The sequence below is a fragment of the Terrapene carolina genome, unplaced genomic scaffold, assembly GCF_002925995.2.
Source record: "Terrapene carolina triunguis isolate 2854851 unplaced genomic scaffold, T_m_triunguis-2.0 Scaffold558, whole genome shotgun sequence".
In the NCBI taxonomy this organism is placed as follows: Eukaryota; Metazoa; Chordata; order Testudines; family Emydidae; genus Terrapene; species Terrapene triunguis.
Window position 1 is genome coordinate 2352067 of NW_020664909.1, and position 14010 is coordinate 2366076.

At 40.0% G+C, this 14010-nt stretch overlaps 1 protein-coding gene across 4 annotated transcripts in view; it reads left to right on the plus strand.

The window, feature by feature from the left end:
- Positions 1-14010, plus strand: part of TFG (trafficking from ER to golgi regulator) — a 35313-nt gene that overhangs the window by 16734 nt on the left and 4569 nt on the right. For 3 of the 4 annotated variants that reach the window (XM_024216149.3, XM_024216148.3, XM_029913264.1), the window contains exons 5-7: positions 2858-3004; positions 4619-4786; positions 8790-8930. In XM_024216149.3, the coding sequence (XP_024071917.1) occupies positions 2858-3004; positions 4619-4786; positions 8790-8930 (456 nt within the window). The remainder of the gene's footprint in view (positions 1-2857; positions 3005-4618; positions 4787-8789; positions 8931-14010) is intronic. The other variant, XM_024216150.3, reaches the window with a different exon arrangement.

Consider the following 14010-nt stretch of genomic DNA (forward strand, 5'->3'; position numbering starts at 1 on the left):
GGTGCTTACCCTGGCGAGCCGCGTGCCGAACGTTGCTGACCCCTGGGCTAGACCCATGCTGGGCAGTCCTCGATCCCCACTGGCCCCTAGGCCTCTGACTCAACGCGAGCGGAGAAGCCCGGCCCATTCGGAGCAGGCCTCCCCGGATGTCCGGATGCCCTCCACACGGGAGGCCCTGCAGGCGGCCCGGGATGTTATGTTCATGCCAGTACCAGGAGCACCGCCAATGTTGTCCCCGAACTCCAGAGGCAAGCTGCCGCTGGGATCTCTGCAGTCACCCCCGGCTCAGTACTGGTCTCAGTCAAGGGAACGTTCCTGATGCTGTTCGCTGCCCCAGGGCAAAGTCCACGTGGATCGCCCTCAATGCCCATCAGGCTGTCTGGTTGAGTTCTGCCTGACCTAGACTCTCCGCACCGCTCCACCTCGAGGAGCGAACACCAACGGGACCGAGGCAAATGACGCCAAAAGTCCTCGTCTCGAAGGGGCTATCGCAGCCGGTCACGGCACGAACATCAATGTCGTTCCCGTTCATCGTCCCGCTCCAGGACCCCGCCACGGCACCACCTCCACAGCCCCGGGTGTTGGTCGCTGGCGTCTCACCATTGTGGGTCCGCCTGCCGGAGCTGATCGTGGAGCAGCTGTTACCAATGGTACCAGTCCTCCACGTCAGGATCGTGGTCCCGTGGTCGGCATCGCTGCTCCTCCTGGTCCAGGGACAGCGGCAGGTCTTATGTCAGCCTGGCCTCCCTCTGTAGTCGTCCATCAATGGGCCAGGTTCAGTGGCACCGGGCCCCGTGGCCGGCCTGATGGTACCAGTGGGCACCGTGGCCCCTGATTCAGCCCCAATGGGGGCTCGCTTGGTGGCTGGAGCCTCAGAAGGACCATTGGCCTTCCTCTCCAAACCCCCGAGGAAGGAGTTGGTGGGACGTACATCCTCCACACCGAGCCCTGAGACCGACCAGGTGGTGGACCCGCTGGTGGACATACAAAGTACCGCGCCGGCCTCCTCACCCTCCCCGGATGAGGCGATTACGGCCCCTCCTCCCTCCGTCCCGCAGGCGGACTTTAGGGCCCACCAAGAACTCTTAAAAAGGGTGGCATCAAGCCTCCACCTCCAAGTAGAGGAGATGGAGGAGCCCTCGGGCTCCCTGTTTAATGTACTGTCCTCCTCAGCACTGGGCAGGGTGGCCTTGCCTCTCCGCGAAGGGGTGGTGAAAATTTCAAATGCCCTGTGGCAAACCCAGGCCTCGTTGGCTCCCATCTCTGAGAGCAGAACGCAAGTATTTTGTACCCACCAAGGGGCATGAATACTTATACACCCACCCTGCTCTTAACTCCCTGGTGGTCGAGTCGGTCAACCACAGGGAACGGCAGGGCCAACCAGCCCCTACCCCGAAAAATAAAGATTCAAGGAGGCTGGATTCATTTGGAAGAAAAATGTATTTGTCCTCGAGCTTCCAGTTACGGGTGGCGAACCACCAGGCTCTCCTGGGCCGGCATGAGTTCAATCTGTGGGGCTCCCTGCCCAAGTTCGAGGACTCCCTCTAGAAGCGCGATGGGAAGGAGTTAAAAGCGCTGGTGGAGGAGGGCACAGCGGCTGCCAGGGCAACCCTACAGGCAGCTTCGGATGCAGCGGACACGGCTGCGCGGTTCATGGCCTCCGCGGTGTCCATGAGAAGGGCGTCATGTCTCCTGTTCTCTGGGCTCTCCAATCACTCAGCGGCTCTTCAACTGGATCACCTTGTGCATCCGTGCCTGTTATGACCTGGCAGGAATCCCTCTGCCACCAATTGTGAAGGCACACTTGACTAAGGTGCAGGCCTCGTCGGCTTCCTTTTTTGGCCCATGTCCCCATTCAGGACATTTGTAGGGCTGCAACGTGGTCTTCAGTTCACACGTTCACCTCACATTATGCAATTGTGTCTCAGACCAGGGAGGATGCCAGGTTCGGCAGGGCCGTTCTCCATCCCGAGAGTTTGTGAACTCCTTCCCACCTCCAACAGTGGAATAATCTATTGTGGAATACACATGAGCAATCACTCGAAGAAGAAGAAAAGAGAGTTACCTTTTCCGTAACTGGTGTTCTTTGGGTTGTGTTGCTCTTGTCTATTCCACATCCCGCCCTGCTTCCCCTCTGTCGGAATTGTCTGGCAAGAAGGACCTGAGGGTGGGGGGAGCACGCAGCACCCCTTATACCGCGCTATGGAGGTGCCACTCCATGGGTTGCTAGGGCGCTCCCTATGGGTACTGCTATGGGAAAAACTTCCGGCACCGGTGCATGTGGCGAGCAGCACACCTATTGTGGAATAGACGTGAGCAACACATCTCGAAGAGCACCAGTTACGGAAAAGGTAACTGTCTTTTTTGCACAGACTTTAGAATATGTTAGTTTGTATTTTGTAAACTGTTTCTGACTCTTTTAAGGGACACTGCCAACTTAAACATGACTAAACATTTTTTTACCTGCTGTTTACAATTAACACTTAAATTGCTGCAACTGAAAGATTAGAAAAAAATTGGTAACTGAAAAAGAATGAATTCTTGGTTGACCTAAGCATATTGCAGGCTGGTGTATGCAAACTTCTCCATACAGCTCTGGTAATATGCAATAAGGTGCCAAATTGGGTTGTGGTAAATGTGCATTGTGGACCAGAGTGAGATTATAGTCTATTTTCACTCGTGGCCTACAGGACACTTGATTTTTAAACTCCCTTCCACAAAAGAGAGAGACAGATGTTCTTCTTTATGCTTGACATCTAGGAATACTACTGTATAAGAGAGTTGTTTAACCTGTGCCTGCACAAATAATTGTTACTATGTTCCCTCAGAGTTCATTTCTTTAATTACTATTTTATAGTTAATGGGCAGCCAAGACCTCTAGAATCCAATCAGGTGAAATATCTCCGTCGAGAGCTGATAGAACTTCGCAACAAAGTGAATCGCTTGTTGGATTGTTTGGAACCACCTGCTGAACCAGGGCTTTCCACCAGCCTGCCTGAAAATGGTAGGTCGGGCATTTTTACTGTTAAAGAATTGTCTGAGTCAAACTGTGTGCTCTTACATACAGTAAAAAGGGAGTCTTGCCTAATTCTCTCAGTCTGCAGACTGGTCCTCAGTTGCTGTTTTACAAACTTAACTTGCTAGTGGCCTTAAGGTTAATTACTGTGCTTGGCTTAAAGTCTTTTAACAAGTAGGGGTATTGTACCAAGTTAAGAAACATTGACTGACTGACTGTTTCCTAACTGGCTACTTTGAAGATATCAAGTATTATCTTTCAGAGTACTCTTAAATATTATTTAGATCATTTAAACTCCCCTGTAAGTTAGGTAAGTAGTAATATGCTTATTTTGCAGATGGAAGGAGAGTGTGCAGTGGAGGCTGGAAAGCTAATGTCTTTTACCCAGTCATTGCTTGGAACCAAGTTTGGAACTCGAGAATCCCTGGTTTAGTCCTTTGCTCAGTCTTTTAGATAACACTGCCTTTCTGATGCCTAAAAGATGTGATGTTTCGTAAATATGAAACAAAACAAATATTAATGTTTAAGCAGCAGTTGTCAGGGTGTGTGGCATTTTATGGGGATTAATAGCCAGCTGGGAGAAGTTGATTTGAAGCATCAGCTACTAATCCCTAGGAAAAGATCTGAGCCTAAGTAGTTGCTCCATTTTTACTTAATACACCTCTACCTCGATATAACGCTGTCCTCGGGAGCCAAAAAATCTTACCGCATTATAGGTGAAACCGCGTTATATTGAACTTGCTTTGATCCACCGGAGTGCGCAGCCCCACCCTCCCGGAGCACTGCTTTACCGCATTATATCCGAATTCGTGTTATATTGGGACGCGTTATATCTGGGTAGAGGTGTAGCAGCAATGTGTCTGACATATGGATTTTCTGGGGGTACTACAATTTCATTTTGATAAGTACGAAGAACTGTATCTTACTAGTCAGCTTATCTGAACCTTCCTTTTGAGGAATATAATAATAATAATAATAATAATGCCCAATCAGAGACACAATAATGACAACACTTAATATATGGAACCTCCCCTGACTGTTTTCCCTCTGGGCAGCTTCATTGGGGGTTCTCTGGTCACTGTCCTATGCAGGGACAATTTAGAAAAACAGGCACTTGCTGCATTTGGGGGTAGAAGTCTTGGAATCTCCGTTTTTTTTTATTATTTGTATTACCATACAGCCTAAGAGCCCCAGTCAGGAACCAGGAACCCACTATGCTTGGCGCTGTACAAATAGAACAAAAATGGGCTCTCCCCCAAAGAGCTTACCATCTAAATAAGTTTGTGTACTATGACATTCTGCTTCAGAAGTGAGTTAAGACTGAACCAATTTCTATTGACCTCTTTAGTGGGAATGTAGATAAGCTTCATTCTCCAGTTATTCTGACGTCAACTTCAAGTTGTGTGTGCAGTTTTTAAAATTTACTGTGCACGTTTTTTATTTTTATATGTGTTTTTTTATATATATATATAAAAAATGAATGAATGAGCAGCCATGGAACATTTAACTTCACTGTTTCCTTGTCACAGAATGGTACTTCAGATTGATAAGCCTTCTTAATCGGTGTATGTAACAGAAACAAATCTGTTGTTGTGTTAATAGATGCTGTTGATGGTAGTGAAGAAAAACCTGCTGCTACTGACTCTTCTGTCAAGCCATCTACTCAAGTTATAGCAGCAAGTATGTCTGCTTTTGATCCATTAAAAAATCAAGATGAAATCAGCAAAAATGTCATGTCAGCATTTGGGCTGACAGATGATCAGGTGTCGGGTAAGGATATATATTTTATTGAAAATAAAGCGCAACAGATTTTCATTGTTGGCAGTTAAAACTTCAGTCTTGTTATGAAATAAAGACTTCATAGTATGAATGTGTTAGGTTACTATTTCCATTCAGTACTTCGTTTTTACAGAGTTCCATCATATGGCAGTTTTAAACTGCCTGGATTGAATTGGCTTACAAATTCCGATGGAATATATGTAACAAATTTATATTGCATTGTTTTTAGTTATGTGGAGAGCAAAAATAGCTTACAGTAGTTTAAACTAAAACAGTCAGTTTACTATTAATAGAAAGTTTGGGGCCTATACAAATAAGTGGGCACAACTGTATTTAAATCCGAGGATTTGCACCTGCTTATGCACGTTAAACTAAAGGCCTAAGGGGTTCAGTCTATTGATGTTACTTAAGTGAGAGATTTAAACAAACAAACAAAAAAAATCTCTTCCCTTTTTTTTTCCAGATAAACTTTTCTCTTCCACTTTCATTTATAGTGAGCTTTGAGTCCATTTCACTTTCAGAGTTTCATGCATTTGCACAAAAATGCAATGTAGAGTGGCAAATACTGGTCAGAATTTAAAAAAAAAAACCAAACCTCCCCATTACTATTTTAAATAAACATTACTAATGATTATCCTTAATTTCTACCAGCACTAAATTTTGTTTAAAGGATATAACAAAAGAAGCAATCATTTGCCAATTTATTTGCTAAGCGTCATTGTTCATCATAGCATTGTTACTAAATTAAGTTTTATGGCAATGGCACCTTCAGAGCTAGTATCAGTGCAAAAGTAGGACAGTACAGGTACTAAATACTGACTACACTTCATCGTCAGCTGCTTCAGACATGTCAGATGTTGTTGAAATTAATACATATAATGTCATCTTAAATCCCCTATATGAAAACTAAGGTAACTTCAAACAACCACACAACAGCATTGAAATTTGAAATTAGGCTGTCAGTCTACAGGTTTGTTTTCTGTATCTAGATTTTACAGCTCTGATGGTCCTTTATGTGGGATTATCCAAAGTGTTGAAATTGGAGTAAAAGAGATTAAGAGCCAAGTGGCAACCTTGGGGCCAGATCCTGTAAGGGCCACCACGTGCACTGAGTTTCAGTGATTTAACTGCAAGTTGTGGGAGCTCAGTTTAGGCTTTTTAATTTGGAAATTCCTTGTTTTGTTGGCTCAAACATCTATTGCATTTAATGTGGGTGCTCTAAATTCAAAACAGCTTAATATCGCCCATTTTTATATTTATTAAAGTGGCAAGAAAACCTTTGTCCATGCTCACTCAACCCTTTATAAACTGTAATTTGATATGAAGTAAAATTGGAATCAAATTCTTCTTCTTATGCCAAGAATATTTGCCAAACTAAGACCGTCATTTCCTGTAAGCTCTATAAGCTTCCATTTTAGAACTGTTATTCATCACTTAACATATCCTTTTGTTAGGATTAATGAAGTCCTTCAGCAAAAGGATTTTTTTTTTTAAGACTCCTTCTGAACAAAGAAATAAGAGTGGAAATATTGACCATATTCATGTGCAGATGGCAGAGAACTCCATTACTTGTTAGAAACAAGAGTGGACAGATACTGTTAAAACCAGACCTTCACATTAAGACCATTAACAGTATGCTATAAATACTGGCATCCAGTAACTAATCATTGATTTTAAAATAATCATAAAAACGTGGGCAGTATTTCCATATAGTTGTAGATGCCTTATAGTAATTCATAAAAAATGTAACTGAGTCATTCTGATGACTAGAAAACATGATCAACTGTTGCTATTTGCTGCTTGATCTTGCTATAAAGCGTGTGTCCTTGGCACTTGTTTCTGCTGTGTTTGGCCAATGGGAATGTCTTGTAGAAGCCTATTTTTTTTTCTGTCAGAGCAAGTACCAATAGTGTTCAATGTTGGCTTTTATGCTGCTTATTACTCATGGTGAGGATAAACTTTAGAAGTTTTTAATTCAAGAATTGCATGAAAATATTGGTAAGAGATTTTAATTAGAAATAAAATTAGAGAATTAAATTATGGTAAAAGTTGTGGTGAGCTAGTGTATAGCTGCAATCTTAAAAATGATAATAGCTTAGACTTATCTCATGAACTGGCTTTGTATGAACAACTGAAATGATTAACTTCTTTCCACTAATATCACTAGGTAAGAACTCTTCAGAGTTGCTTTTCTGTCATCAGATAAAGGTGATACTATAGCATTACAAAGCCTTCATCTTAATATTACAGTGCAGCTTTGCAAACTTCTATTTGCTTGGCACACAACTCGTTTAGATTGATTAAACATCTTTGCGAGAACAGGAGCCACTCATAATTAGGTTTGGAAGGATTAGATTTTTATCGGTAAATGTCAGTAAACATAGATTTCACTGTATACACACAAACCGATTAAAAAAAATTAGGCAAAGTAAGAAAAATGCTGGTTGAGTACTTATTAGAGTCAAAATCCAGAGATTTAGACTTTTTGAATTAGGCTAGTTACAAATGGACTAGGGAATGAATAGTTTTAAAAGATGATTTGTTGATTTAAGGATGTTTATTTTGCATATTTTGACATGGGACAGTGACAATTTGTGATTTAATGGTTTATAAATCTTTAACTTTTTGAAGGTCAGTCTACTCTCATTATATTGTCTGACCCTCCTGTAATTTCATGCAACTGTGAAAATATAAATAGATAGAAATCTAAAAAAACTTAAAAATAAACATTCAGTTGAAATTATAAAAAAAAAATCTGCCAAGTTTATTGATAATGTACTATGTTAGAACAATGTACTACCTGTTTGCTATAGTAGGCATAAAAATATACTATATTCTGGAAAAAATGAGCATGCAGTCTTTTCTGTAAGTCTTTTGCACTTTGGCTCTCAAATCTGTTACTAAATTTCTGTATAACATAAATCACTTTAAAGTTAGAAGTTACTTTTCCCTTGAGCAGCCTTGTGAGCTGGGTAGATATTACGTGAGAGGTTCTTACTGTTACTATAAAAATATTGATTATAAAATACTTTGCTAGCCATATTGGAACAAATGCACAGTATATTTGAATGGTCTTATTGTGCTTTTTGTATAGATGACAGGGAAGCTATCTTCTTAATAAAAATTAGAAAAATTTCCCTGCTCTTGCTGGAGGCATTGAAAGCTTCTGATGTATATAGGGCTGGTAGAGCAAAAGTGCTGATACCACTACATAAACAAGGAAGCCAGCAGAAAGGGACATCTTTGTTTCAGATTTTTCAAACTGTGGAATGTGAAAGTAAAACTGAAAAATACGTATCACATTTGTGTCAGTGGAAGCATATTGTATGAGTGCCTTTAAGACACAACAAATATTTACATTTTAGGTCCCAGTCCTGCAAATGCTTAGGCATGTGCTCAACTTTAAGCTCCTTAAGGAGTCCCTTTGTAGTTAGTGGAACTACTCATGCGTTGGGTTGGTAGGATTGGGTCATTAGTTTGCAGACTTCAGGTCAAAATGTACATAATTATACGTTGTGTTTTTTTCAGTTGGGTATTCCAGAGCATTTTACAGACTTAAAATATCCAGAATCCACCTAGTCTTTGTGTCTTCAAACTGTTCATTAGCACCCAAGTGACTATTTTCCCCCACTATATTTTTCAAAAAAGCCATGGCAGGTTTATTTTCAGACAGAAACATGCTGTATCCTGGCTGGGCATAGAAACCCCAAAATACTGAAAACAAATAAACCCCTTCCCTCATTTACCAATCAAATACATATTTACTCTAGGAAATCATGGTAAATCACCCCAGCAGTTATTTTCCAAGTAGACTGGGTTTTGAATTTAGACTGCATTTACTGTGCTGCGAAGTAGAGTTTAAACTTTTTCAGATGTAAAGCTGTGCAAAACTGGAAAGTACTTGATGCAGAAAAGACATTCTATTAAGTTTAAGATTATCAAATCCTTTTGCTTGTTTATTTCCCATGCTTACTATATTCTCTTGCTCCCCCAGGACCACCCAGTGCCCCTGTAGAAGAACGTTCAGGAACACCTGATAGCATTGCTTCCTCCTCTTCTGCAGCCCATCCTCCTGGGGTTCAGCCGCAGCAGCCAGCGTATGCAGGAACTCAGCCACCAACTGGTCAGATGGAAGGTGAGCAGTAACTTACATCATGAAAATTGCAGTCAGACTTCAATAATTGAGGATTGTCATGTTTTACATTAAAAGGTTACATTAGAACTTTAAATTGCACATCTAATACTATATATGACTAGGAATCTTCTAAGGCATATCAGACTCTAAAGGCCACGATTCCCCCCATCAGAATATTTTTTTTTAAAGATTCAATATTAAAACAGTAGATGGTGCTGTAGCTTTGTCTTAAAAGCCAGATGGTACTGAAAAATAATAGAAAGGAACATTACTACAGTAATGACTGTAACACTTTAGTAGAAAAATTAGTGCAGATGTAAATGCCATTGTAAAAATTGACAGGAATGTTAGCTATTCCAGATGTCAAACTTTACATTAGAACTGTTTGAAAGTCTAACTTGTACATGTTACTTTACGTGCTGTATGTGTCACTTACTTTTACAGTAAATATGGGGGAATCTATTAGAAATGCTGGTCAGTATACTATAAAGTAAGCAATTATACACTACGTGCAAATTATGTCGTTTAGTGCATGTTCCTTAGAGGACAGAGACAAATTTACTCTCCTGTCCAAAAATCCAGGCCAGCTCAGCTGTTAATGCTCTAATATACATTGTATAATGCTACATGGTTATGTCACAGATAGAGTATTGTAATGGCCTTAATAATGATCTACCAATAATTCTCCCAATGACTGGTTCAGAATCATGTAGCTATTGTGATGGTTTGTAGTTATTATCCTGCTAACTTTCTTCAAAAGCCTTACTTAGATCTTACTTTTAAAAATTCTGTTTAAGATCCAGACTTTGGCATTCAAAGCCCTGTATTGTACCGTGTGCCCTTCTTTTTGTGATTTGACTTCATATACACATGCTTGAAATCTCCATTATATTCCAGTTCTTTTGGTTCTACATTGTCACTTGCAAAAACACTGACATGCCAAACATGCGTGTCATCCCTTTTGATGGAAATCTATTCCAGGAAGGACCTGCTGTGCTACCTCTACTTTATTTTAAGATGCAGCTTAAAGATCTTTCTCTAATATTCTTAATTTGATTTTTTTTAACTTGTGGGGCAGAATTGCATCCTTGTTTTACTTTATATTGCAATCTACAGATCAGTGTTCAGCAGGTGAGTGTAGCAAATACTAAAGAAGATGATGAAGGTAACCTAATATCATGTGGCTAGCAAGGAAGATTTTAGGACTCAGATATGTAAGGTACCCATAGAACCAAGGAGAGACATCAGTAAAGTTGAAATTGGCTGATAAGAGCCAAGTGCTCATAATATAATTACAAAGTGTCACTTTGTGTGTGGATTGGAAACAGTATATTAATATATGCTGTTTATTAATATTAACCAAATATTAACACTTTGTTGAGGTGCTGACTTGGATTCAGTAACACCAAACATCTGAACACTTCTGGTTTGCTTCCAGCCTCATCCTTTTGTTTGATAATTCTGTTTGAGTAGTTGGCTCCTGGGACTTGTGCTGTAGATGCTTTTGGACACTAGTGATTTTAGGTCTTTGTTGGCAGCCAGAAATGTAACTGAAAAGTAAGCACTGTAACTCTAAGCTGCTAACACCTTACTTTGTCAGCAGTTTTGTGGGAAAGGAAGTCAAATGGACAAAAACAAGGTGTGAGTTTTTACATGTTGACTGTTAAAATAGAATTAAGTAACAAGGTAAAGGTTTTAAATTGCTAATACAGGTCTGGAACTGTTGTCATTTGTCAATGTCAAGTGAGTGAAAAATCACTCACTGACATGTTGGAGAGAGGCAGAAGACACAATGAAAACTGCATCACAAATCCTGGGTTTTCCCACTATAGGTAATTGTTCATAGTGAGAATATCTTTTAAAACAATGTAGCGTGGTTTAGAAGCATGTGGAACACACATTCTTGGTATCATTTACCAAAATTAAATTGAGACAAATACAAGGGTTTGTGTTCGTTAAACTACTCATATATTTTTTTACATCTTTTTTACAGACCTATTTATATTTCATTACATGTATAAGAGTTAAAATAAAAAACTGGAATTTTCTATAAGTCCTTTCTTGCCTCTTCCAAATTCTCCTATTTCGTTGAATGGAGGTGATTTTATTTTCCTTGCATAATTTTATTTTCAAATTAGGATTCTAGTTAGTTTGGTCACTGAGAAGAGGTTAGAGATCACCGGTATGGCACTTTGGTCATCACAAATATTAGTGTGTACTGTTGCTCATTCCTCGATGCATAAATAAGGAGCCTTGTCCACTTGCAAATAATGGTCACTTTCTTTATTGCTAATATTTATTTTATTTCCAATATAAATATTAGATTGATGGGAGTGAAAGCTTTGAATAGTGTTTTCTACTTTCAAAAACGGAGTTACTTTTATTGGGGGTAGTGGTGTATTATTTAGCTCCTTTCCAACTAAGCATAGTAAGAATTCTTTTTCCTTTTGTTTATGTTCTTGTTTTCTACAACAGGGCACTAAATGTTTCAGTTGTAGACCAATTTGAAACATTGTTTCAATTTAAAACACCATCTCCATTGTTATTGTGATATCTCTAAATTGTTCGATCACATTTATTTACCTCCGTTTCATCAGTCTACATTTGTCACATCCTCTGTACTTGAAATATTGAAGTAGTTGTCATTCTTGTACATCAAATGGACTCTAACATAGGAATCTTTTGGGTGCTGAGACTTATGAATGATTTTTGAGTTCCTGATTTCTAGTCATTCCTTATTTTCTTACTGGAAATTTTCGTTAAGCATTTTGTTGATTTCAGCTAAGATTCATTTATGCAGATGTGGCAGCATTTTAGTGGTGGGTAAAGTGAATCCTGCACTAATAGATCATAAGTTCGTAAAGCACTTCAGGATCTTCCTGGTAGATAGGTGCTATACAAATAAGATATTATCTCTGTGCCAGGTGTAGTCTAAAGTAACGTGAAACAGCTATCTCTGAACTCAGAAAATCTATAACAAATGCAGGGACTGTGAAACTGTAGAATGCTTAACTGGTTAGTGTTTTCATTTGTGCTGTGCAGCACTTTGCTTTCAGGCTGATCATAGTAGAAGGTTCCTATAGCTTCAGTAATTGTATGCCCACACTAGGATCTTTACTTTTACTAGTTTCATTTATCTTGTTTCTACAAATCACACCAGTAGCAAATTTCATAGTGAGATACTTCTTATGCAGCAGTTTTTCTGGAGGCCAAATACTCCTTGCTGATTCCTCTCGAGTCCCCCATCCCTTTTAATCCAGTACATTTTCTGTTGACAGAACAGGTGATAAGCATTCTCATACTTCTCACCAAGGTGCCTCAACCTTGGAGGGACCGCTCTAGAGGCGAGAACTTATTTTCCATGTCCAGTCAATTCTTGACTTCCGCACCAGGTGCCAGTGGTTGCATTTCTGATATGGTCACTAGTAACTGTACAGACACAATCAGCTTCCTTCAAGTGGCCTACCAAACAGCAGTCTGACAGGAAAGGCTTTCAGTAATTACATGTAGGGCTTGATCTGAAATGGTGATAGAGGTCAGAGTCTCTCCAGTAGCCTCATCAAATACCCTACTTAGTTTCTTATCCTTTTACTTGTCTCACATTGTTCCCAGCTAAATTTTTAAGTTTCTTGGACTGAGACAAGAAAAAATGCTTTTAAGTTCCTCAGATGTAACTTTTAATGATTGATGACAGGTTTAACTTATTTTTCCCCATTCCCCATCAACATGAATGGTGTAGGAGCCTTTTTGGAGAATGGGATGGGGGAGAGGCCTCATCAGTGTCATGATGAGTGAGAGGGCTCCCAATTAGAAAGTATTTTAAGGGTCTCTAAGAAGGAATGTTGCTAAAGAAGACGATAGAAGCTTTCTTCCTAATGGCAACTACCACAACATCAGGGAACACGACAGAGCCACTTCCTTAAGCTTCCCTCCCTAGATGAGCTTTTTATTTTGGCGTATGTCTCAGTACTCATGTTTCTAAAGGTCTCATTCTTTCTACTATCCACTTTTTAAAAGATGGCCAGTACGTTCTTCTCTGTCATTTCTCTTATGATTCTCTTCCCCTGCTGTGTGTATTATCTTACTTAATGTAATCCTGAGTGGAGCTGGAAGCAACTCTCTGCATAAAGAATTTGGAAAGAGGTATCTTTCTTTTATTCATTCCCTTTCATTTAGCTAGTGCACACCTGCACTTCTGCACCAAAACCAAACTCTTGGTCTTAATTCGATCAACCTGATTTTTATTGATAACTGAGGGATGTGTGTGACATCATTTCTGAATATGGCGCACTTATTGTCTTAGACAAAGTGCCCTAGAAACAAATGGTCACTAGCAGACTAATTCCACAGTGTTAACAAATGTCAGTGTAAAACCCTTTCCTAGGCTATCACTAAACAAAGGAGGTAAAAACTAACACTTTATTTTCTTCCGATCAGTAAAGGTGAGAGCCTCCACTCTCTTTCTCTGTCCATTCCCTCGCTGAGATTTTTAGTTTGGTGTGAGATACCACAAAATAAGGAATGTAAATTGTTGTTTAAAACCTTTCCAACCCCTCTGCATGACATAGATTCAAGACCACTTTGCTCCTTTTTTCCCATCCCCGGTCCAGAGATTAGCTTTTATTTTCCTTTTGGCAACTTGAGACTCCCCTTTTGTTAAATGTGCACAAGACAGTAGATACTGGAGTTGTAAAATGTGAGATTTTACTGTTGGATTTTTTTCTGTGGACTTTGCCTACAGAGTTGGAATGTAAATAGCATTGATCCTTTCACATTTTTTTTAAAAAGTGGAGGTATATAAAAATTGTATGCCATTGCTGTTGGTGAGGGAGGAGGAGGTTTACAGCCAGTTCTTGTGATTGTGACTCTTGATCTAGTCTTCACCTGGAATAGCTCAAAAGGTACAGAAATTAATAATTTTACTTCTTTTTCAGTTTTCCTTAGATTTTTGCAGCAGAAATAGTAAATGGTACACTAACATGTAGTGGACATAGTGCTGTCAGCATGTCTGCCAAAGCTAAGCCAAACATGAGGTTTGGCAGCCACACCTTGGTGGTTTCTTTGCATAGTATTTGTGCAG